The sequence below is a fragment of the Budorcas taxicolor genome, chromosome 18 (genome assembly GCF_023091745.1).
Source record: "Budorcas taxicolor isolate Tak-1 chromosome 18, Takin1.1, whole genome shotgun sequence".
NCBI lineage: Eukaryota > Metazoa > Chordata > Mammalia > Artiodactyla > Bovidae > Budorcas > Budorcas taxicolor.
In genome coordinates, this window is record NC_068927.1 from 36,790,063 (window position 1) to 36,815,139 (window position 25,077).

The window sequence follows — 25,077 nt, forward strand, 5'->3', positions numbered from 1 at the left end:
ACATGCTATAATCCTCTATTACTATGGGGTAGCAGAATTAACCATGTTAATGGGGAAACTGAAACTGAGAAAGGTTAATTTCACAGGGTCACCCAAACTATGATTTTTCAGCATGAGTTTTTCCCTTGGACTGAAAAGAAGCTAACTTTGATACCCCTCAGAGTTCTTTCTGTCCAGTGTCTGGAGTGAACATATTTGGAATGTATTAACATCTTATTTGGGGACTTCCCTGGTGGTCCAATGGTTAAGAATCCACCTTGCAATGCAGCAGACGCAGGTTCAATCACTAAGATCCCACGTGCCATGAGGCAATGAAGCCCATGTGCTTTGGAGCCTGTGCTCCACAACTAGACAGTGTGCCACAGCAAAGATCTTGAGTGCCGCAACTAAGACCTGGCACAGCCAAATAAGTAAATAAATATCTTATTTTGAGGAGAGAAGGTCTTATGGCCCACCTTTTTGAATTTGCTACTTTTTGTTTTGGATGAAGGCTGTTTCGCAGGAGGGAATCAAAACCTATGTTCTTTGGGGTCTTGCAAAAGTCTTGAGCGTCCTTGAGGAGACACCAAGGCCCTGGACACTCCCAACAGATGAACTGGGAAGGGGCCAAGCCTTCCAGGACACCTGTGTTACATTAGGGATGGTTCAATTCCAGTAAGACTCACAACAGAGACCAGACACTCATGACTGTTCATGGATGTGTATTTTAATAAAAATAATTCTGTCAAAATACAACAGGAGTTTTTTCATCTCTCAAGTACAATTTAATAGGATGTTTTGTGTTAGAATTCTCTCTAAACCCTCCCACACCCACAAGTTTCATGCTAATGCCAAGTATCAACTTGCGAGGACAAAGGCAGAACCAGTGTGCACAATGTGGAGGACGTCTGAGTCGGCTGTAGTTTCTAACGGAGGAGAACCCTATGCAAAAAGGCAGCGCCTGAGGCAGCCAGAGCACGATCTGGCCACAGGTCTGGGTGCACGGGACTTGTGGTCAAGTAGGGCTCTGCTGTCCAGCTGCCACACGGTGTGCATACCTGAGTTGTGAGCAACCAAAGGAACTTTCAGCTCTGACAGATCTCTGCCTCATCTTTGTGCTTGCTTACGGGCTAGGAAGATGCTGGGAGGCTGGGAAGTCCCCCTTCTCCATCTCTTGATGTCCCTGTTCTGCCAGCCCACGTCCAGCCACAGACCTAGGTGGGTGAGGAACAGGGGTTCTGGCTATCGTTGCGTATCCGTCAGTTTCTGCTCTGAAAAAGAGCGACCATTTGGTGGAACAAGAGAAAAAGGTAAGAGGGAAAGGCTGCTCCCCCAGGGTTGAACGACCCAACAGAGCCAGGTCTTCCTCCTGCCTCCTTGGCTGAAGTCCAGCTCTTCACCAGGACTCCTCCCAGGTGCCTTCCCCACTCTCGGCTCCTGGAAGTAGGCTGGTAGGACTGGGTGTGCAGCAGGGGCTCCGCTGGTTGGCAGGCAGGCCTGGACTATCAGCAAGACAGTGGGCTCAAGCAGCTTGATTTTGGTCCTCTCCACAGCTTGTGGGGCAAAGGCTAATGTCCCGAAGGTGATCTGTCCAACTGGGACACAGTGCCCCTCTGGAGAGGAACAGAGTAAACAACTTGGACTCAGCTGAAACAGTGAGATAAGGCACAGAAAATGGGGAGGTGGCCGTGGGCACTGAGCATTGAGCCAGGCGGACACCCAACCCCGAGCAGCACACAGCTGTCCTGAGCCCTCCGGGGCCCTCTCAGCCGCTCCACAACCCAAGCCCATCCCCACCCCTGACACACCCCTGAAGGTACCAGCTGCTCAGACATTGCTGGAGGCCTCACCAGCCTAATCCCTCGCCTGCCATTCAGCTTTAGGCCTAAACAGTGTCCAAGCCACAGGGATGAGCTTAGTCCCAGTTCTGCCCGCATATGTTGAGTCACTTAATCTCCTGGGCCTGTTTCCTTAGCTATAACAGGAGAGGATTGGTGGAGTAGATGGTCTCTGAACTTCATTCCAATTGTAAAAGCCTCTGGTTTGTAATTCGCAGTCCTGAGTGCTTCCGACCATTTTAACAGCCTGATTTTTCCAACCCCTTGGTTTGAGAGCTGGGCATTCCCAGGTCTGCAGAGGATGAATTTCCTTCACAGACAGGACACCACCTTCCTGATGGTTCGTGGTCTCTGGGCTGCCAGCCGGGGCCCCAGTGGGGACCAAGAAAAAGCAGCAACCTTCAGGATTGTGTCCCAGGACAGACTTCTGGGGGAGCACAGGGCCAAGGGCCCTGACCCCCACCAGCACTTAGTCCAGCTCAATTATTTCTCTTGTCCAGCTGTAGGTCCAGCAAGTCTCAGTGGGCACCTCAGATCCAGGCAAGGACTGGAAGTTTGACTTCTGAACTTGCCCCTTAGCAGGGGCTGTCCGTACATTCCCTCCCATTGTGAAGCAAATAGGGAAATCCTGGCCCCTCCTCCTGCTCCTCTGGGAGGGCACCTCCCTTTCCTTCCCATGGGGCGGTCAGTCCTCTCCACAGATAGCCTGCTCAAGTCCTGGCCGCCATCTTAGCCCTTCCTCTCCTGATTCCCTGATGGCAGTACTAAGACGGTTTCTGACCCACTAGCTGTGAGGATCCATCGGACATGGACAGTGGGACATCTGTGAAGCCCATGAGGTCCCTTCCTCTGGCCAGCGAATACTCTTAACAGTCTTTCCTAAGAATGACTGGGGCCAAACTGCAGGGAGCTGCCTGGCACAGCTACAGTGAGGCTTGGCCTGGGGGGTCAAAGGTTCCATCCACTCTGGCGACTGGCAGTCCATAAATCTGCCTCCACAAGGTCCTGGCTTCTCAACAGAAGTGTCGATTCCATCTCAGCTGTGCAGAGACGGTGAAGACCCAGGCAGGAAGAAGGCAGCCCCTGTGCCCAGGGGCCTCTGTCCTGGTAGGAGACTCCCTCCCCGCAGCTTGACACACAGTAGCTCTCAGGTTGAAGGCAGGTAGTTCCCAGGCAATCAGTTTAGAGGAAATGAAGTATTTGGCCATCTTAACAACAAGTAAAGGTGGGATGTTGAAAAGGGAAGAGAGACAGTCAGTCAAGGCAGGCAGTGAGAGACAGGGTAGGATGGGGGACAGCGTGCTGGCCGAGGACCCTCTCCCTCGCTTTGCTGTTAGCCCTGGGCCAAGTCATCTCTTCTGTGGCCCCTTGGCCCTGCAGTTCTCTGCTCAGTTCAACTCTCAGAGGCCTAGGCACCCACATCTCTCGGATGCTGCAAACCAGCTTAGCCTATCCTGCCCACTATGAGGCTCCCAAAGCCTACTGGGCCTCCCTAGGCTGCAGCTGGGCCTGTGGTTCAACAAAGGGGAAGCCTGAAATAAAGAAATCCCTTGGCTGAGGTGACAGAGATGATTCTTTTTTGATGAGTTGTACTCAAATAAAAACATGGCGTCTGGACAGCCTCACCCAAGAGGTGCTGGACCACTAACACTACGATAAATACTGTGTCTTTTTTTAATATATATATTTATATATATAATCTCATTTTTTTTACTTATGAAAATAATAAGCTATCACCAACGTGGATAGGCTTCATCACTAAATTAGCAGAAACCAGCTCAGCACAAACTCTCCAGAGATAAATACTGGTGGCTCAGTCAGGAGGAGGGGAAAAAAGAAAAAGATTAAAAAACCCCAACCTCTCCTCAAAACAACCCCCCTCTTTCAAAATAGAAGGCGCTACATGAAGAGTAACCAGCCAATTCTGTGTCATAGGCCGCTGCACGTGAAGGAGGGAGAGAGAGAGAGACTGAAGGTGGGAGCAAAAGAAAGGAAGGAAGGGAGGAAAGGAACGGAAGAGGCCAGGCAGGAGGAGTGGGCTCTGCCCGTGGCTTCTGGGTCCCTGCACCAGGTGCCGATGGAGAGCAGGGCTGCTCCAGCCCTGGGGCCGAGGGAGGGCCAGGCGGGGCCAGCCAGTGTGGTCAGCTAGTGCAAGTAGTCGTCGACTCTGGCAAAAGAGCAAGACCCCAGGCCCGCTCGGGCCATGAGCCGCAGACATTCAGATGCCTGGCCCAGGGCGAGCATCAGCGGGGGCTGTTTTGGCAGGTTCTGAGACTCTGTGGAGAAAAGACAAGACCTGGTCACTGCCCTGATCAGGGCTGAGCCCAGGTCCAAGCTCCTTTGGGAGCAGAAGGTTGGGGAGAGTGGACAGAATCTCTCGGAAGAGAGTGTTCATATGCCTCCATGTGTGTCCAAACCACCAGGCTATGGCCCTGTGGACCTTAGCTTTCTTTGGAGCAATGAGCCGGCCTGGGCCCACGTCATAGTCTAGGGCCCACTGAGATCTAGCTGGCCGACTCAGCTGGGCAGAGGGAGGTCAGGGTTCTGTCACGGGGGCCCAAGAGTCCTGCGGGCCACCAGAGAGCCTCTAGGCAGACTTCCCTGCCCTGATCTGGACAAACAAGGGAGGGGTGACGGGCCACCCCAGGCACTCCTGGGACAGCTTATTTTCATTAGAGCCACTTACCTAAAATGGCGCTGTTGAGGGCGGCACACACAGGCTCCCTCTGGATGGGGTCAAGCTGCTGGCCAACTGGGCAGCTCCAGGGGTCTGAGTAGGCAAGCAGGCTAAAGGCATCCTAAGGAACAGGGCACTTCTGAGAGGACTGTGGTACGCACCAACACGCCCCATGGCTCCAGGGGGATACGGGGCCCTGCATGGTGTCAGGGAGGGCACAAAATACCCTGATGTCCCACTTCCCACCACGGTCTCGTCTAGAGCTCACTCTCTCCTACTGCTGCTGCCCCCAGTGCCCTCCCAGAGTCACCACACGCCCCTACTACCAAACAGGGGCCCACTCTGTACAAAAGCCTGGCTTGCTCCATACCTGCAGCATCTCCGTGTGGGCCAAATTCTTGCCATACTCCCGGCCCAGCTGCTCACTCAGTGCCTGCAACTCGCGGCCGAACAGGATAATTCTTTCCGTGGCCGCCTGATTGCCCCCGCAGAGCTGCCGCCGCGGATGCCCATCATCTGCACCCAGAGCCCAGCAGGGGGCACATCAGGAGGGCACAAAGAAACAAGAGAGGACTAGGGTGGGGACCCCGAAAAGAACATGGCAAGAAGGACCTAGGCTGGGGATGGGGGTGAGTGCCCTTCTGGTGGAGGCAAGCGAGGGCTAAGAGGCGCAGCGGGGCCACCCCAAGCTGAGCTGTTCTTAGTCTACCCAGCATAGGGTCTAGGGGTCAGACAGGACTTGGAAGCTTTCCTCTCCCACCCTGTGCAAGATGTAAGGGGTTCATAAGGGTACCTGCTCTCACCAACCCCCTCCAGCCACTAATGAAGGAACCCAGCCTCGGCAGCAGGCCGAGGTCTTCCCATCGCAAACACCCATTTGTGATGGCTACAGAGGCAGTGGATCAGCCTGCCCAGCCCCACCACTACCCCCACCGAGGGGAGAGGGCACCGGGACTGAGCACAGCCATCTGCGGAACAGTGGGCGGGTGAGGGCACAGCCTTACCCATGCTGGACTCATCCGTCTGCAGGTCCTCATGCTTGTAGGCACCATTGACGATGCGTGTGGACATGCTCTCCAGCACACCGTTGGGGTAATGCTCCGCCTCCATCTCCATCTCACTGTCGCTGTGGAGAAGGGTGGAGATGGGAGCTGGCTAAGGGAATGTGGTTGGAGCAACCTGGGTGGGCCTCCATTGAGGCTTCAGCCACAGGCTGCTGTGGATAAACTGAGGTCCCCAAAGGGCATGAAAGGATAGCTCCCAGGTTCCCAGGCTCCAACACTTGGACCCTACTGTGACGCCAGCCATCCCCAAAGGCTTGTCACCTCATTCCCACTCCAGTCCCGACGCTGTCTCTGTGACTCTCGCCCCCCCCAGCCCTCCTCTGAGTTGGCACACTCCTTCTATGCACCTCTAGACCCCCAGTGACCAGTCAGGACAGGCATGTCTGGGAGCCAAACCCGGGTCAGCCTTGAAGCATTCTGGGGCGCTGAGAGCCACCTACAGTCTGCAGTCTACAACCTCTACCGGCCCAAACTGTCTGGCTGAGAACTGAGCCCAGAAAAAACTCCTTTGGTATAGTCCCTGGGGCATTCTGAGAGGCCTGGTATCCTTGGAGGCAACCACATTCTCAGTGCAGCGGCTCTGGAGAAAGATGGGGCCAAGGGAAGCAGCAGCTGAATCACGAGCTAGATGGGAAGCTGGAGCCAAAGTCTGGCCTGGCAGGTCCATAACTACTATTCCAGGCACAGAGCTGGTGAGGAAGTTGGGGATACAGGGCAGGGGGCTGCTCACAGGACAGGCTGTAGTGGACACAGAGCGAGAGGAAGAAGCTGAGCAGAACAAGTACCTGGTCTCCTGGTTACTGGTACTGCTGTGGGGCTGGGACTTGGTGGAATCTGTAGAGTTGGACTCAGAGTAATTCACTGAGGAGGGAGATGAGGAGGATGATGAGGATGATGAGGACGAGGAGGAGCTGGGTGCAGGGTATTTACTGTGGTTCGGTTTGCTCTTGGCGGAGGCGACGCCGTTGCTGCAGCTGGGACTGTCTGCTCCTAAAAGTCGGGGGACCGTCAGAAGAGGAGGGCCAGCCTGCTGCCCAGTGGGGGCCCGGGAGTAACTGCAATGGTCCCATTTCCCATCCCCTCCACATCTGGCAGCAAGCCCTGAGCCCATCCTGGAGAAGGGTGTCTGGATGGCCCTGCTTCTCCACACCAGTTCTTCCCAGAGCCCTCCGGAGAGCGGCTGACCTGTATTATGCGTGTGGGAACTAGTGGGGCCGTGTCGGGGGCTGAGGCTGGGGGAGCCAGGGTAGCTGTCCTGGGACTTGGGGCTTCGAGAGCTCAAGCTGCGGACCTCACTGTCAGTCCCGTTCACCATCTCCACAAACTGGCGGCACCTGCGGAAGGAGCAGAGCAGCCATGCTCTGGGCTTGGTCCAGGTTGCATATTCCCACCACCAGCAGGGTGAAGGGGGGAGCTGGCAGCGCCCCAAACTTACTTGAGCATGAAGAGCAGGTTGGGATTATGCTCCAGCAGCCCTGGGTAGAAGCGCTGTGTGGTCTCAATGGCCTCCCCAACTCGGCCCTCCAGCACCAGCTTCTGAATCTCTGAGGAGAGAAAGAGCGAGGCAGTGAGAGAGCAGCCACAGACCCCCCCCACGTCTCCACACTGCCAGGCCCGGGCACAGGCCAGCCGCCAGTCCAGCAGGCAGGCTCAGGCCGGCAAGCCCCCCGAGATGCTCACAGAAGGGACTGAAGAAAGAACCTGGCCACCAGGCCCACAACACATCCTGGTTTCTGTCGAGTGTCAGGGAGTCCTCAGAGAATCATGGGGAAAGGGAGGAGTGGGTGCCCCCAGCCCAGAAAAGCAGCAGGGCGAGTTCGAAGGCCTGCTCCTATGGAGCACAGGTTGCCAGGGGCCTGGCAGGGGCAGAGGTCTTGGCTATGAGACTGTAATCTGGGAGTGAGTGCCTGGGCGCTTTGTGGCCTGACAGGCTCCTCTTAAAGCCAGACTCCTCTCCTCAGGCCTCATAGGGATGACAATGGGAGTTCATGGTCTCTGGGCCAGGGCCCGCGGCTCAGTGGTGTTCAGGGGCTGCAGCGGCCCCTGCTGAGAGAGGAGACCACCCTCCGCGCGCTGGCAGCTTCAGCATTGACACCTCTCGAGCCCTTGGCATCGTGCTCCTGCCCTGGGGCCTGGTGCGTCTTGCTGGGAGGGCCTTCTGGGTCTGGGCCTCTCTCACCCACAGACCCCAAGTCTGGGATCCCTTCCTGTCTGCCAGGCTGGGCATAGATTCTCTAGGAGACACAGACACATCCATGCGCACAGAGACAACAGGCTCAGAGAGACCCAGGCAGGCACACACAGACACGTGTCTACACACACCTACCCTCCCTCACTCTCCGCTCCTCGCCCCATCTCCTTTCTGGGCTGTTTCCTCTTTCCCCACACCCTCCTTCCACAAAAGAGCCCCCCACACACAGCAGGCAGGCCAGTACGAACACCAGGAAAGCTTCCTTGGGCTCCTTCAAAGGCAAAGGGCAGGAGCAGAGGTGGGAAGCAGAGAGAGTTCTACCACAGTGGCCATGGAGCATCAGCCTTCTCCATCTGAAAACTTCAACCCCTCTCTGGCCAGGGACAGGCAGAATGATTGAGGTTGAGTAAATGGTAGACAAGGCAGGGCACTGGACTGATAAGATGCAAACACACTCTTTCCAGAAGACTATGAATGGGGGGCTAAGTGGAATCCAGCATGCCGGGGGAAGGAAACAAGCATGGTGGCAGGGGTAGCCAGGCTCACAGGGCCCAGCTTGCAGCCGGCCATCAACGTGTGCATTAGGATGCCTGCACGGAGACATCCCCATGCTGGGACAGTCCTTGGGGGCAGTGTTGCCTTGAAAGAGGGACAGAAGCAGGGCCCAGGGCTGGGTGGTGGGCTGGTCTTCTGGTGAGGATCTGAGCTGAACAGACTCCTGACAGGTTACCCAAGGCTGCCACAAGCCAAAGAGCAAGGACAGGTGAGGGAGGGAAGGTAGGGGCAGAGGAGAGTCAACCTTACTTTGTCTGTTCTTTATGGATGCTTGTTCTTCCTGAATCGGGGTTTCAGTCATTCGGGCAAAAGCCGTGGCCGTGGCACAATACCCATGATGCACCAGGTAAGACGAGACCATGCTAGAAAAAAGGAAATGCTCAAGGTTGACACTTAAGAACTACATTTCTCATTGACCCCCTGGCGGGACAGACTATCTCCCGTTAAACACATCTTAAAGACCTCCACAGAATGAGAATAAAGGGGCTGAAACAAAATGAAAACTTGCCCCAGGGCTCATGCAGTCAGGCGGGGGAGGGGCGGGTCACCAGGGCGGTCCTCGCCGCTTGAGGAGTGGCTGCAGTGCTCTGGGTTATGCTGCCCACAAGCGGGCAAGTGTGGTAACACGAGTATATAAGGAAGCACAGACCGTCTCCGCACATGAGCAGCCACCTCCTGTGACCTGCGGCAAACCCAGAGACTGCTGCTGCGAGCCTCTCTGAGGGCTTCCTGGAAGGGCGGCCAACCAAGCAATCTGGCAGCAGCCCAGATGGGGATGAGGCATGCCACGTGCGTACCTTCTCCAGACACAGGAGCTCCTGTGCAGGCGCCCCACGTGCCTGGCAGAAGCATTCCAGCTCAGGTGAGCCCGGCCCTCAGGAGTGCTAGCTCTAGAGGGTGATGGGGAGCTAAGCCATGACCCAGGTTACTCCACAATACACCACAAATCTAGGGTCCAGAAGCCACAGTTTCAGGCAGTAACATGGCCACATGAACAGTCTTTGGGAGATGGCCCTGAGAAACCTGATGCCCAGAAATCATTTAATCCTGCCCGAAACTGGCACACATAAGCAGTGGCACACGTGGAGCCCTCGTGTCTGATGTGCACGAAAGTGAACACCTTGCTGTGTGCATATGTCAATGTCATTATTGTAACTGCCCAACCCGAATGTCTATAGGGCTGTCCTGTGGAAGGCTCAGAAGTTCAGTTGGGTGTTCCCTTGTGTTTTAAGGGGTAAATGAGACGATCCATATAGAGTGCCTAGCACAAAGCAAGAAGTCAACATCTATGACCTCTTATTATGAAATTATGTATTCATAACATTTCCTTACAATTAAGAATTATAATAATTATACTATTAAAAACACAAGGGCAAAAATTATTGACAAAACAAGGTTCAGATGAGGCCATACACATATCAGAGGCCAGTGAAATGTACAGTCCCCTTGATTCAGTAATTCTACTTCTTGAAAGGATACCCAGAAAATAATCTTAAATATGGAAAACTCCTACTGTATAAAAGGGTGACCTACACAAGTGAGAGAGAGGAAATAACCTGAAGCTACCGCCAAGGGAAGCCACCCAAGGGGCTTGTGGAAAATGTGTCTGTGAGATAATATAGCCATTAACAATGCCCCTAAAGTGAAGTCATATGAAGTCACAGGATATGGGTTATATGAAATACTTAGCAAATACTACCTATGAACACACACAAGGCACACAGATACATACACATAAACAAACACACCCATCTGCTGAGGCCAAGCCCTGTCAGCTGAGAGCATCAGCCCCTCCCCCACACAGCTGGGGCAGCTCACCCCTCCCCTTGCCTGTCCCAGCAAGCCTACTGTGGGGACTGGCACCATCTGGCCCTCCAAGGAGGGGCTGCTTCTAAGTTCTGGGGCTGGGGACAAGATGGAGTCGTGCTGCTATTCCTGAGAAGGCTCTGGCCACCTACCCCCGCCTTAGTCCTCACACAATATCTATCCCTCAGGAAAGGCTGCACGAAGAACCCAGTGTATGCCCCACCCCCACCCCCTGGACTCTAGGACCCTGGCATCTACAGGCCAATGACCTGGGCTAGGAGGACACCAGCCTTCCTCTGTTCATCCTTGAGAGCCAAGACAACAAACTAACCCACTGCCTGGCAGAGTGGGTACAGCTCATTGCCCCACTCAGGCCTGCAGCTGGCAAGTGGAAGAGAGACCTGTGTCTGACCTCCCTTGGCCATCTCAGCAAGACTGGCCCCCAGGAGAGTCTGGGGATTAATCAGCCAAGAGTCAGCTAGGTGGGCCCTAGGGAGGTCTCTCTTCCCACCACCACTGTTGCAGATGCAAGGGGTTTAGGTGGATCCGACCCTGAGCAGTGACCTGAGGCCAGAGTCATGGCATGACAGATACTCCCTATGTTGGAAAAAAAGTCCACAGAGGAAGAGGCCACAGGGCATCCTAGTACATCCCCTGCAAGATGAGCTGGGGAAGGGAAACAGCCCTGCCAGTGATATTACATCCAGGGCCTTCTGATCCCGTGGAGGGACACAGGTTCAACCAGGAGCAGCTCTGGAGAAGTGAACTAAGAAAGGGGCAGGAAAGCAGCGGGCAGAGTCATCCTGGGAGCGCTTTCCAGAAGGAACACTACTCACTAGCGTTCACAAGAGCAGCTTGCAACAGTTCAGGGGTCTACGGGAGAGTGAGGCCCTTGGGAGGGGGCAGGCAGGGAAAGGGCGGGGCCGGGGGACTCACTTCTGCAGCACCGCCTGCCACTCGCCAAGCCGGGCACTGATGGGGAAGCAGTGGACAGTGCCCTGGACCTTGGCACGCCACTCCCGCATGTAGTCCTCAATGTCAAACAGGAAGGGCTGCTGCCCAAAGTTGGCGTCCACAATCTCCCCAGGTGTCTGCAGGCCTACGGTGGGGTAGAGGTTGGCCTGAGGAGGAGAATGAAATGTCAGTTGGGCCCTGAGGGCAAGAGGGGGCAGCAGGGCCTCGTCTCATCTCACCCCCGCACAGAGCAGGGAGGCGCTAGCTCCTGCAGGCCACTGCTTTGGCTCTGAGAGAACTGCAATGTGGCCGGGGGGGGGAGACAGGGCTAAGCCAAGTGCTACCCACCTCCTGAGCAGAGAAAGTGCTCCCCAGAGTTAGAGGGGAGAAAGCAAAAGAAAAGCCAGGCTCAATGCAGAGTCTCCTTCCCTGCATTAGAGGCTGTAGTATCCCCAAAGCCCAAGGCCCCCATCTGGGACTTGGCCAGGGCCCACAGAGGCAGGCCGGGCCCCACCACCCTGCAGGCGTGCCTGTGAAAATCTGCTGCAGGGGTGGGTGATGGCTCCTCTCAGAGCGATCAGGACCAAGGATCCCTTTACCACAAAAAAAAAGGGGGTTTTGAGGGGGCAGGAAAGGATTCGAGGAGACAGGAAAGGAAGGGAGGGAGGGGAGAATAGGGCCAAGGGTGTTAAGCGGTTTGGACCCCCTGACAATAGAAAAGGGTAAAGAAAGGCCCTTCCTGTCTGACGCTCACTTAGAGGAGGATCTTCCGGCCAGAGGACGTCAGGGCATGTCCTCTGGGTGTCGGGCTCCCCGCTTCCCTGGGCCAGGTTCTACCAGGTCACTCCCTCACGCCTCTTATGGCTCCCATGCTACAGCCCGCTGTCTCGCCAGCATGGTCCCCACTGTCCCCAGGCTCCCAGTCTTCTCTTCCACCTTCCATCATCAGGCCCCGTATCATTCCTATCACGTGCTATTATCGCACTCTGGGCTGTCTTTCCAGCTCTTGACAGAGAGTGCCGTCACACCCACGTCTGGGTGTTTCGTGTCACATCTCCATCACTAGACTCTTCCCCACTCAGGGTCAGAATTCTCCTCCTGTGTCTGTGCGTTTCACCTAGGATCACAGCCCACCCTTTGGGGACTCCAGGCAGGAGGGAAGGATTCTGATACACAAAGGTCCTGTAGTCTGAGCTTGAGGAGGGCCCTCAGATCATGAGGGTATTTCCTATTCCTAGAGTGTCACAGGGGTGCCCAGGATTCCTAAGTAGCCCCCAGGGCCAGCAAACCCTTCCTCCTTCCAGAACCAGCCAGGGCACACAGCCAAGCCAGACTCCCACCATTCTGGGTGGAGGCCCTGCATGTGACGAGGCCCGGGATGACTCACAACCAAGGACTGGGGTGCAGGAGGTGGGATGAGCCCTGAACTAAGTCAGCAGGAAAACCTGACCCTTTTCCCCATAAAGCTCATTTCTCTGGCTCAGGGGTACCCTGCATGGTAGCAGGCTCAGTCCCCAAGGGTGCTGGCTTTCCTCAGGGATCTCAGATGGGGATGTACACAGATCCAGCTCCCTAACACTTCAGGAACAATTTTCTATACTCTGCCTACAAGTCCACTGGGTATAAGCCACACAGAACTGGTGCAGACCAGCCGAGCCATGGAGCTACCTCATCTCTGCCTACACCGTCCCCCACCTGCCAGCTGCCTCTGGAAAGGCCACAAATCATGGTCACCTGCTAAGAGTCATGGAGGAAGACCAGGCCTTGCTGCTGGAGAGAGAAGGCTGGCAGGGCCCGTTACTGATACTTTCAAGCTGATGGCACAGCACATACCGCTGGTTGGGGAGAGGGCAGGACCCCACTGTGTCTGCACTATGCCTGTCAGCCCCCAGGGGCCAGAGCAGAAGACCCCACAGCAGTACTTACCGGGAGGTCTGTGAAGGCTATACCTGCGGAGGGAAAGGAACAGTCATCAGGCCACGTGGTGGATTCCCACGCCTCTGTGGAGCCCCAGAAGGCCTGTCACAATGGCTGGGAGAGGGGCTGGTTACCACATCTTCCCTATGGTGGAGGGCCAGCACGAGCCAGGGCCTGGTAGGTTTACACCCTGGCCAGAAGTGAAGTCTGATATTTGGGTATTTGTCCACAGCATTTCTATCCTCTCGGGGAAAATCTGCTAGGAAAAACCAGCACCCAAATGATAGATCCTGAGGCCTCTCCAGGCCTGATCACACTCTCTTGATCCAACACATATTTCTGGACACCTACTCTGTATGCCGGGCTCTTTTCCACCCATTCCCTCATCTGATCCTTAGACCAACTCTGGTACTAACTAAAGGAGTGCTTAGTTAGGGGTTAACATCTGGGGCTTAGACCAACTAAGGGAGCAGGCTTTCTTATCCCCATTTTACAGATGTGGAAAGTAAGCCTCAGCAGTTAAATGATTTGCCAGCAGTCATAAAACCAGCAGAAACTAGTCTTTCGTGCCAACACTGACAGAGACGTGGCGACAGAGAGGGTGGCAGCTGCCCATCTTTAGCCCCTACTTGCCCAGGGTCCCCAGAGATTCTGAGCTGACAAGCCCAGGTTAACACTGGCCTGTGTACCCTCTGAGCCTTCCTGCCAAGAAAAGAGGCTGTGTTTCTAGGGACCTCAGTCCTGAACAGGAAGTGAGGGTAGAGGGGAGCAAGACCTAAAATATATCAGCAGGCCCGAGCAGGAGAGGGGCCGCGGTACATAAACCAGAGCATTCATGTTCTGCAGGTTGAGAAATGACTCAAAGCCAAAGGAGACTCTCCCAAGGACTCATCGTCTTCCCATTTTTTAAGATAAATTCTTATTACGTCCTCTAGAAGTTCCTAAGCTTCTGGCCTGAGAGATTTTCACACCACTGACTACTTAGAGGTCCTTGTCTTCTCGCTCAACTCCACCCAGAAAAGAAATGGAAACCCAGCAGGACAAAAGAACAGGGGAGGGTCTGATAACAGGTCTCCCAGGAGACCTCGGGCCAGAATCCTGACAGCTAGCCAGTGCACCCCATGTACTTCCTCTGTGCTGGGCACTTGGTTCACCTCTTACAAGGAAGCATTTAATTATCAGAACAGGCCTGGAGGTGTATACTGTCTCTGACACTGGTTTACGTATGAAAAAACCAAGGCACAGAGAAATGTTTTCATTCTTTACTGGGCTATTTTGCTCCTCAGTGAAGAAAGTTCATAAACCCATGACCTGCCTGCCTGTGGCCACTTCCAGCCCCATGTGCATAGTCAGCAGTCACAGAACCCACAGGATGGACTCTGGAAGCCCCTCAATGTCCACCCACCAGGTCTACATGGGAGCTGCCCCATGGGTCTCAGTGTGGCCGGGCTACTGCTGCTATGCTCCCAGACTCGTGGAGAGGCCCACAGGACTCTGGAAGAAGGGGGAGTCCAGGCTCTATCAATTACCTGCTGTGTGATCTGACAAGCTACCCAACCTTTCTGAGCCTATCTGACCAAAGAGGGTAATGATACACCCAACACCCCAAGAAGAAAGGAGAAACGGATTCTCTGTGGAAGTTGCCTCGTAAACTGTGAGGTCCAGGTACAAGCTGGCTGGACTTGCACCACAGGGCAAGGCACCTGCCAAGGTCCTGCCCAGGGGATGGCCTACCCAGCTCACCTAGCTCTATCTCACAGTGGCACTTGGGAAGGCATCCATGAGGATGAGGAGAGAGGCTACTCCACCCCCTATTGCACTGGACAAGGGCAACACTGCTTCTTACAGCCCTGCAGGTCGCCGGGAGTCTCCACAAAGCCACTGTGATAGCAAGATATGAGATGGCCCACGGCAAGATCTGAGAAGTCCAGGCAAAGATCCAGGATGCAAACAGGACATACAAACCTGCTGATGAGAAGTACCCTGAGCCAAAGACACAAAGCTCAGCGATCACTGAGGCTGAGGCTATGAAGAACCTGTATAAAAATTACTCTGGGGACTTTCCTGGTGATCCGGTGGTTAAGAATCCATACTTCCACAGCAGGGGGTCTGAGTCTGATCCCTAACCAGAGAACTAAAATCCCAAGGTTTGCAGAAAAAAAAAAAGTTACTCTGGAAGCACAGGGACCACTTGTGGGTGAGACATCAGTCTCCATTCACTCAGAACACTCATTTGTCCTCCCGTCAGTATTTGCTGAGACCTCGCAGGAGCCAGGCCCTGCGTGAGGCACTAGGAAACCCGCTACAAGCCTGGCCCTAAAAGTGCTGGCAACTCCAGCAAGAGAGACGGTGTACAACTAGCAATGACACAGACATTGCTGACCACTGACACACAGGGCGAGTGATGGGACAGAGGACGAGGGAGCAAATAAAAGGAGCAGGGCAGTTGGAGGCAAGAATTGTCACTCTGCTTCTCTAAAGGGAAAAAGGTTCTGAGGTGAGAGAGCAGCCACTGCCTCACTGATCCTGTGTGAGATTCTGAAGCACATTATATTGACACACTGGCTTGTGAGAAGGAAACAAGGTCATTAGAAGAGTCACCAAGCGGTCTATCACTCAGAGTTCATTGACCTTCCTTTGAATTTAGTGATCTAGGAGATGCAGAGGATGGGTCAGACTCATTTTCCAGTACGGTCTCAGCAGCATCCTTGTGGGCAAGACAGAAACCGTGAGCTTCAGAGTAATATAGTGAAGCGCTTCTCAAATGGCTGGTGTCTACCTGGACATGCTGTAGCCTGAAGGGCTCAAATCTAGCCTTGTCCTCTTCCAATATTTGTATCAGTATCTTGATGAAAACACATAGAAACATGCTTACCCAAATTTAGGTTAACACACAGCTAAAGACTGTTAACATACAGCTGTGGTGTTGGAGAAGACTCTTGAGAGTCCCTTGGACTGCAAGGAGATCCAACCAGTCCATTCTGAAGGAGATCAGTCCTGAATATTCATTGGAAGGACTGATGCTGAAGCTGAAACACCAATACTTTGGCCACCTGATGCAAAGAACTGACTCACTGGAAAAGACCCTGATGCAGGGAAAGATTGAAGGCTGGAGGAGAGGGGATGACAGAGGATGAGACGGTTGGATGGTATCACTGACTCGATGGACATGAGGTTTGAGTAAGCTCCAGGAGTTGGGGATGGACAGGGAAGCCTGGCGTGCTGCAGTTCATGGGATCGCAGAGAGCTGGACATGACTGAGTGACTAAACTGAACTGAACAGCTGAAGAGGATACCAAACATTGGAGACAGGATGAGCAAGACCAAAGCAGATCTTGACAGACTAGGAAAACTGACAATATAGACCTAAAGGAAGTTTAATTATGAGAAGTGTAAGGTCTAGCATGCGGTCTACATAAACATGTACTACGGAGATAAGTTTTTAAAAACAGTAAGAGGTTCTAGCTGACATTGAGCTGGCCATGAGCTCTTTAGGGATCTAGACTGACAAAGGGTTGAGGGCCCAGAGGAGGGAGGTGCAGGTGCAGAGAGAACAAGTATGCCCCAAATCTCACGTCCCATGGCAGGTGCCATGCTCTGAGCAAAGTAAGGACAAGCTGAAGAGAGGTAAGGAGGGCAGGGGTTCAGAGCAGAGAGGCAGGAGTGGGCCTGGCTTGGAGGGGCAAGCGAAGCAGGATTTGGGCAAGGACTGAGAGCTCATAACAGCAGGCCCTGGATTCTGACAGCAGAAGAGTCAAGAGGCAGGAAATGGTTGGAGTCCAAGAACAGAGGGGAAATGAGGCCTTGCCCTGGAGCAGCTAGGTCCTTGCAGCTGGATACCAGCACTTGCAGCTAGGTGGCCACGGGTCAGGGGAGGGTTTCCCAGACATGCGCTGGGTCAGTTCTGCGGCATCTGTGCTATGCTCCTGGCTGCCCAATCTGGGCCGTGGCATCTGACTGCCCTGTTGAGGAATGCTGGCTCCTGATCACCTGCCATAGTAGACCTGATTCCCACACAAGTCTGCTGATTTTGCCCGGGCTTGGAGAAGCCACAGAGGGGGTGTGGGGAGTGGCAGCCACCTTCTGACTGCCCCTGAAACTAGGGGAAGTGAGCCTCTTATGAGTTGGGTTCAAAGTCAAATGCCCAACTCCCTTTCGTGGCAAAGCCTCTGGTCAACCTGGCTGGTAGGGTTCTGCCAGATTAGAGACCTCTGCAAACTCAGGCAGGCCTGCCCAGCTGTTAGGTACCACGTCACGGCCACTCTGGCTGTGGGTTCCACTCCCTCAAGGGCCAAACAGTACCCACCCCTACCAGGGCAAGGTGTCAAAATAGCCAGAGTTCCCCTCTCTCTGAAGCCCTATCCTAAATTTCTCTGTGTGTACAGGACTGCTCTGCAAGGGAACCTCCACCTGCCTGCTGCTGCTCCTGGATTTCTGACTGGTTGATGGCACCACTAATCCAGCTTCTTTCTCATGTTCCCTTCTCGCCAGTGTGCCCCACCTGTCACTAACCCATGCTGTACCACCACAAGGCCTCTGCAGGCCTGTTCTCCACTGTCTGCACCCATCACCACAGCTATGTCTCAGGTCATCTGCCTCCTCCTCAGCCCTTACTCCCGTCAGTTCGTCCTTCTCAGTTTAACCAAAGGGACCTTTCCAACATAATTCTGTCGAAGCTGCTGTCTGTTAACCACAAAAAGGCCAGAAGAGACCTGGCCCCATCTGACTCCAGCTTGTCTGTCTACCTCATGTACGAGAGCAGCCCTCGCTGTTGCTCCTTAGCAACCAGCGCCCTACAGAAGGGCCAGCCAGAGTCTGGGCCCAGGTGACTGGCATACAAATCACTTCCACTGTCCAGCATGTTCTAGAGCCCCTCAAACTTCTTATCAACCCTAAACCTTGCGCCAGTGAGTGTCACACTGGCCAGGAGCATGACCATGACATTATTCTCCCTCAGCACTGACCCAGGCTCAATAAATGCTGTTGAATGGATGGATTAGCAAAGGCAGAACCCCTATACACTCCCTTCCCCTTTCAAGGCTCCGATGCTTAGAAAGGGCTGCAGTTCCCCAAAGCTCAGCAGAGGATATACGGCACGACTCTGGCTTCAAAACCTCTCGTCAACCAAAGTGGATCCACAGGGCAGACCCTCCCAGATCCCCTATGTACCCACCAAGGCTATGGCCATTCTTGGTGTAGAAGCAAGTGCCGTTGATGAGGTTGACACAGCAGCCAATCACGTCTCCTGTAGTGAATGTGGGACCGTAGGGTTGGCCAGTCCCCGAGGAGCAGAAGGAATGCCCATCATCACCATGGTAACCATAGGAATGCTTATCCCAACCTGTGGAGGAAAAGAGAGCAAGAGCTGAGGTGAGGTACTTGAGAGAACAAGACAGTCAAAGCCCACTCAGGCTGAGCTCTAGCCTCCAGCACCTCACCAGCACGCCTGGCCTCTCAGAGCTAGCTGCGGGCAGGGGCTGGCTGTGTTAAATGAGCAGTGAGTTCAGCAAGTCACTGCCCTGAGGGGCTGAGGCAGCCCTGCCAAAGAAAGAGCCCAAGCTGGGGTTAACAGGAGCCAAAAACATTCGTGCCCTGGAAGGGACTTACCAGAGGGCCATGAAACAAGGAGGAAACTGGGGGAAGCCTCATGAAGGAGAAGGGGCTTGAACCGAATTCTGAGGTATATCATGGGTTTTTTTTTAATGCTTTTTAAAACTGAAGTATTATTTACATGTAATAAGAGTCTTCCTTTTTAACTGACAGTTCAACAAGTTTTAACAACTATTACCACCACCACTATCAAGATATAGAACATTTCCATCAATCCCAAAAGTTTTCCTTCATGCCTCTTTGCAGCTGATTCCATTCCACTCACCCCTAAGCCTTTGGCAACACTGATCTGATTTGTTCCTATGGTTTTGCCTTTACCAGAACGTCATATAAATGGAATCAAACGGCTTCCCTGGTGGCTTAGTGGTAAAGAATCTGCCTGCCAACGCAGGAGACATGGATTCAAACCCTGGTCCAGGAAGATCCCACATGCCATGGAGCAACTAAGCCCAACATGCAAGACAACTGTTGAGCCAGCACTGCACAGCTTGAGAGCTGCAACTACTGAAGCAGTGAGCCCTAGAGCCCATGCTCCACAACGAGAAGCCACTGAAATGAGAAGCCCGTGCACCACAACTAGACAGTAGCCCCCACCTGCCACAATTAGAGAAAAGCCTGGACAGCAATGAAGACCCAGCACAGTCAAAAATTAAAAAAATAATTTAAAAAAATGGAATCACAGAATATGGAGTTTCTTGTGTCTAGCTTCTTTCACTTAGCATAATGCCTTCAAAATTCATCCACATTGTTAGGCGTAACTGTATTTTGTCTCTTTTTATTGCTGAGTAGAACTCCATTGTATGGACATACCACAGTTTGTCCATTTACTAGTTGATAGCATACAGTTGTTTCTAATTTTTGGCTAATATGAATAAAGCCACTAGACATTTGTATACAGGTCTTTGTACAGACATATGCTTTCATTTCTCTTTATACTTAGATGGGGGACTGCTGGGTCACAAGATAAGTCTATGTTTTACTTGATAACAAACTGTCCAACTGTCTTCCAAAGCGGCTATACTGTTTTGCACTCCTACCAGCAATGTATGAGTTTCACAGTCTCACCAGCACTTGGTACTGTCAGCTGTTTTTTGTTTCTTCTTTTTCTCTTAAGACATTTTAATATGTACGCAGTGGCTGAATTTGTATTTCCCCAATGTCCAAGGACCTTAAGCACCTTTTCATATACTTCTTTACATTCAGTTTATTAGAAAATTATTCAACTATCTATTCAAATCTTTTTTTTTTTTAATTTATATGGAACCATGTGAAGTCACTCAGTCGTGCGTGACTCTTTGTAACCCCATGGACTGTAAGCTACCAGGCTCCTCTGTCCATGGGATTTTATAGGCAAGAGTAATGGAGTGGGCTGCCATTTCCTTCTCCAGCAAATCTTTTAAAAATAACTGGTTTGTAAATCTTATTGAGTTGTAAGAGTTCTAGATCTATTTTGGATACAAAATGTGTTTTGCAAACATTTTCTTCCAGTCTGTGATTTGTCTTTTTTCATTTTCTTAACAGTATCTTTCCAAGGCCTGTTGGGATTTTTTAAACCATTTTTTAAAATTTGAGTATAGTTGGTTTCCTGCTGGGATTTTTGACTGGGATTGTACTGAATCTACAGATCAACTTGGAAAGAATGGGAAGTGTAATAATATTGATTATTCAAATCCACGAACACGGTATACTTCTCCATTTATTCAGGTCTTCTTTAGTTTCTCTCAGCAGTGTTTTGTCAAATTTATCACTAAACACTTCACTTTTGATGTTATTATGTTATTTTAAAATTTTAATTTCTAATTGTTTCTTGGTATTATATCAAAATATAATTGATTTTGGGGGTGGAAGGATGGGGTCAAGGTTTCTTTCTGGAGTGATAAAACTGTCCTAAAATTAGAGTATGATACTGGTTGCACAACTGTGCAAACATGCTAAAAAAACCACTGAACTGTACATTTTATTTCTTTTTTGGCTGCACCATGCAGCATGCAGGATCTTCAGTGACCAGGGATCAAATCCACGTCCCCTCCACTCGATGTGTGGCGTCTTAACCACTGGACTGCCAGGGAAGTCTTGAACTACCCACTTTAAAAGACTAGACTTTGTGGAATGCAAAATTTATCTCAATAAAGCTATTGAACACACAAATGTATTTGACTTTTTATTTATTCATCTGGTATCCTGCATCCTTGTCAAACTCACCAATCAGTTCTAATGGCTTCTGTAAAGAATGCAGTGCCCACTGAAAAAGGGTTCCTAAGCAAGAAGCCACCCCACTTCCCACTTACAAAGAACATATGTGTAGTTCAGAGAAAGCATCAGGAGCACCAGACTTGAGGCCACAGGCCGAGTTCTCGGCATGTAGTCTCCCAAGACAGGCTTCAGTGGCTGAAGCTACTAGAAACCCAAACTTCTGCTCCAGGGGCCTGGGACGCCAGGGACAGTGGTGGGGCTCTCTCACTGTTGTCTGACCAGCACAGCCTTCCCTAAAGCCAAGCTCACTGGCTGTCGGGCGAAGACTGTCCAGCAAAACCACTGTCCATTCTAGCTCTCCGCAAAGAATCCTTGTAGAGGGGCTGGCTTACTGTTTCTATCGTTCCTCTCAGAACTATGCCCACAGTTGCTGACTGATGCCCACTGAGTTCTCTCTTTTGCCAGTGCATCAAGGTTTGCCAATGCTTGCCCTCTGAAGATTTCTACAACATTCTTTGGTCCACCCCTAGTACACTGCCCACATTCTTGATCAGTCCTGGTTCCTGCTGAGCCTCTCTGATCACCAGTCACGGTTTCTGGGGCTGTCCTTGTCTCACTCACCACTTACTAAGCCTCCCTCCAACCCTTGCCATCAGGAATCTGAGAAATGAGAGATGAAACACAGGTGTGTGCATACATATGGAAGTGTATTTGTGTGCAGTGACTAGTCCCAGTCCACTTCTTTCTCACACAAGGATGATCTGGTATGACAGATCTTTTGTGCAGATTCTACAGTCTAGAAGATAGAAGACACTCGCTGGAAGGTTTTCCTTTGTTTCTTCTTTCAGCCTTCTCCAACTGATGCAGCAGGTACTCTTTAGAAACGAATACAAATGTGGCCATTTGATTTACTGAAGCTAGTGAAATCATCACCAGAACTGTTTCCAACTTAGTCAGTGACTCAAGGATATTTGTGAGCTATTTCTGTCTCAGTGTATGGGAGCTCAATAGCCATCGCCAAAACAACAGATGTTTATATTTTCAAAGACTTAAAATAAAAATTTGAGTATTTTGAATACTTTTCTTCAAAGATAAACTATGTAATTATTTTGAAAAACCTACCATAGAATTTTTGGATTTTTAACTCAAGCTACTCAAGCTATAAATATGGATTTTAAGTTTTTAAAAACTAAAGAGCTCAAATAAAAAACCCAAAATATCTATTTAGAGTCAGTTCAGGATTCACCATCATCTCAGTTTGACTGAAAAATAGATACATTTTCCTGTTTTGCTTTTCTTCAATCCCCAAATGAATTTCTATCAGTTATACAAACTTGCCCAGAGGAAGAAAATTCACAATTCCTGTGGCATACTGAATGTGAAGTGAAAGTTGCTCAGTCATGTCCGAATCTTTGAGACCCCATGGACTATACAGTCCAAGGAATTCTCCAGGCCAAAATACTAGAGTGGGTGCCCATTCCCTTCTCCAGGAGCATACTGAATAAGGCCTCCCAAAGATGTCTAGGTCCTAATGTCCAGAACCTGTAAAATATGCTACTTTGCATGGCAATAAAGATTTTGCAGAAGTGATTAAGTCAAGGCTCTTGAAATGGGGAGATGATCCTGGATTATCTGGGATGGGGAGAGTACAGTAATGCAGTTCAAGGATACACGTAAGAGAGAGGCAGGGGTGTCAAGTAAGAAAAGGTGACGTGATGGTGGAAGCAGAGAGAGAACAGAAGATGCCATTACACTCTGGCTTTGAAGATGGAGGTCGGGGGCCATCAGTCAAGGTGTGTAAGGACTCCAGAATCTAGAAAAGGCGAGGAAGTAGATCCTCCCTAACAGCCGCCAGAAAGACTACCACCCTGCTGCCATCTGGGTTTCAGGACTTCTGTCCTCTAGAACTGTAAAAGGACTATTTCAATCCACTACTACTGTAACAGCCACAACAGGAAACTAATACAGTCTGCTATGGCTTGCCTGGAAAATCCCATGGACAGAGGAGCATGGTAGGCTCCTACAGTCCATGGGGTCGCGAAGAGTCAGACACGACTGAGCAGCTTTACTCACTCACAGCTACAGAAGAAGTTTCTGCGCGTTTGGAATGATCAGTGCAGAGAAGCAACACCTCAGCTACTTGTCTCCTGCTCTTCGAAGCGCTATGAGGTTAAAAGCTTCTCAAAGAAGATCACAGAGTTGTAATGTATCTTCAATAGAAGCTATCATTTCATAGCCAATATTTTTTCCAAATACCATTAAGAGCTTGCATGTGTGTGTGTCTGTGTGTGTGTAAGATGTGTATGAATGCATGTGAAAGGGTTTTTAACTTGGGATAAAAACAGAATGTGAGTATGTGGCTCATTTAGTAACAGTGGCTGCAGCAGCAGCAGTTTGGTTTAAGACCACTGTGCTACTTTCCCATCTTCTGAAAAGAACAAGCATCATCCAACTGTTACCAAAGGCCTGCTCCATGGAGCTGACAAATGAGGGTGGTGGGTGGTGTGAAAGGAGCAGAGAAGATATAACATCTAAGTAAATCAATGAGCAAACAAGAAAACACCTGGCAGAAAAAATATGCTCTGAAAAAAAAACTGAGCCAGACGATGAGCTGGAAGTGGGAGTGGGGATGAGGACTGACCCATGAGCAGAGGTCAGCTTGACCAGAGTATCAGAAGAAAGAACTTTCGAGGTAAGAGGAATGAGTTCAGCATGTCTGAGAAACAGAAAGGCAGCCAGTAGGGCTGGAGCTGAGTGAGACTGAGGAAAGACTGGGAGTGGAGTCAACAGGGTTTGCTGAACGTGGGCGCTGACGGCATGAGGGGAAATGAAGACGACTCCCAGGTTTCTGCCCTGGGCAAATGGGTGGATGGTGGTACCACTCACTAAGAGATGGGGAAGATGGACAGAAGGAAGAGATCTTCAGGACACGTTAAATCTGACATGTCTTATTAGACATCAAAGCAGCTGGGTGGCAATACAGGGCAGGTGAGATGACTGTGGCTCATCCCAGATGTGGTAAGGTTGCCATGGGGAATACTCACTAAACAAACAGTGGTGTGGACAGAAAACTTAAAGTGAAGTCACTGGAGGATTTTCCTATGCGCTATCCTCATACAATGGCTTTCTGTTTTCCTTTGGGAGAAAAATTCAGGCTAGTCAAGGACTAGAAAGGGCAGAACAAACACAAGAGAAAGGTACCAGAAGCCCAAAATAGATGAGGACATGTTAAAGGGCACAAAGTCACTCAAAATGGATTCAGTCACCCCCGCCCTCAATGAACCTTCTCCCCAGGGCTTGAGAAGTTGTGCAGCAGACAGAAGGGCTCCCCAGGAGGTGCTAGTGGTGAAGAACCTGCCTGCCAACGCAGGAGACGTAAGAGACATGGGTTCACGCGCACACACACACACACACACACAGCAGACAGAAGCTGGACTGCACACACACACACACACACACACACACACACACACGACAGGAGCTGGTACTACAAGGCCATTGTTGAGGTATCGGGCAGACAGAAGAAGAACTGTAAGGCCAAGGCCTAAACGCTGTTGCACATTCTGCAGTGACTCTGGTTTTTGTTGTCAGTCTCAGGCTAAGGTCCTAAGGAGCGGGGATCTGGCTTCTGTTAGAAAGAGACACTGTAGTCCTAGATGCCAGGGTAGCTCGTGTGGCCTGAAGGGCCTCTGCAGTCTGCTCTCTCACACAGCACTCACTGTCCCTTCTCAGGTGGCAGACCCCGGGCTGTCACTCACCTTCTCAGACCTTGGTTCCCTTCTCTACAAAATCAGGGGGAGCAATTAGACATCACTGTCAAACGGCCCTAGGAAACTACTTACAAGAACACTCCAAGAGTCCAAACCAATCAGTAATTATGGTAATCCCCATCTGAAGGCTGAGGAAACTGAGGCACTGAGAGGCTCCACAAAGGCCTATGGTCTTGTAGATTACACTCTCAGAGGCTTGGATCTCCTATCTTCCCTTTTTTTGGGGGGAGGGCACCGTATGATGCAGTATGTGGGACCTTTAGTTCCCCAACTGGGGATGGAACCCACACCCCCCGCCTCAGTGGAAGCATGGAGTCTTAGCCACCCACTGAACTGCTAGGGAGGGCCTCTGGTCTCCTATTTTCTGAGGGACTTTCAAGTAGGCTCCAAGCAGGTACCCATGAGAGTGAAGGTGAAGCCTCCTCCTTCCTGGGGTGGTCCCTGATCCAATCACAGGGAAGAGGAAGATGCTCTGAAGACCAGACTGGGCTCCATCAGCACAAACTGCAGGGAACCCCAGGCT

At 51.6% G+C, this 25,077-nt stretch overlaps 1 protein-coding gene across 1 annotated transcript in view; it reads right to left on the minus strand.

Moving 5' to 3' along the window:
* Positions 1–692: 692 nt before the first annotated feature.
* The window catches only part of RANBP10 (RAN binding protein 10), a 57,757-nt gene continuing 33,372 nt past the window's right edge, over positions 693–25,077 (minus strand). Inside the window, exons 4-14 of the mRNA XM_052656977.1 lie at positions 18,155–18,322; positions 12,991–13,013; positions 11,047–11,231; positions 8,554–8,666; positions 6,994–7,102; positions 6,744–6,892; positions 6,344–6,548; positions 5,499–5,620; positions 4,865–5,010; positions 4,504–4,615; positions 693–4,093 (exon numbers count right to left, since the gene is read on the minus strand). Of these exons, the coding sequence (XP_052512937.1) occupies positions 3,963–4,093; positions 4,504–4,615; positions 4,865–5,010; positions 5,499–5,620; positions 6,344–6,548; positions 6,744–6,892; positions 6,994–7,102; positions 8,554–8,666; positions 11,047–11,231; positions 12,991–13,013; positions 18,155–18,322 (1,463 nt within the window). The 3' untranslated portion in view covers positions 693–3,962. The remainder of the gene's footprint in view (positions 4,094–4,503; positions 4,616–4,864; positions 5,011–5,498; positions 5,621–6,343; positions 6,549–6,743; positions 6,893–6,993; positions 7,103–8,553; positions 8,667–11,046; positions 11,232–12,990; positions 13,014–18,154; positions 18,323–25,077) is intronic.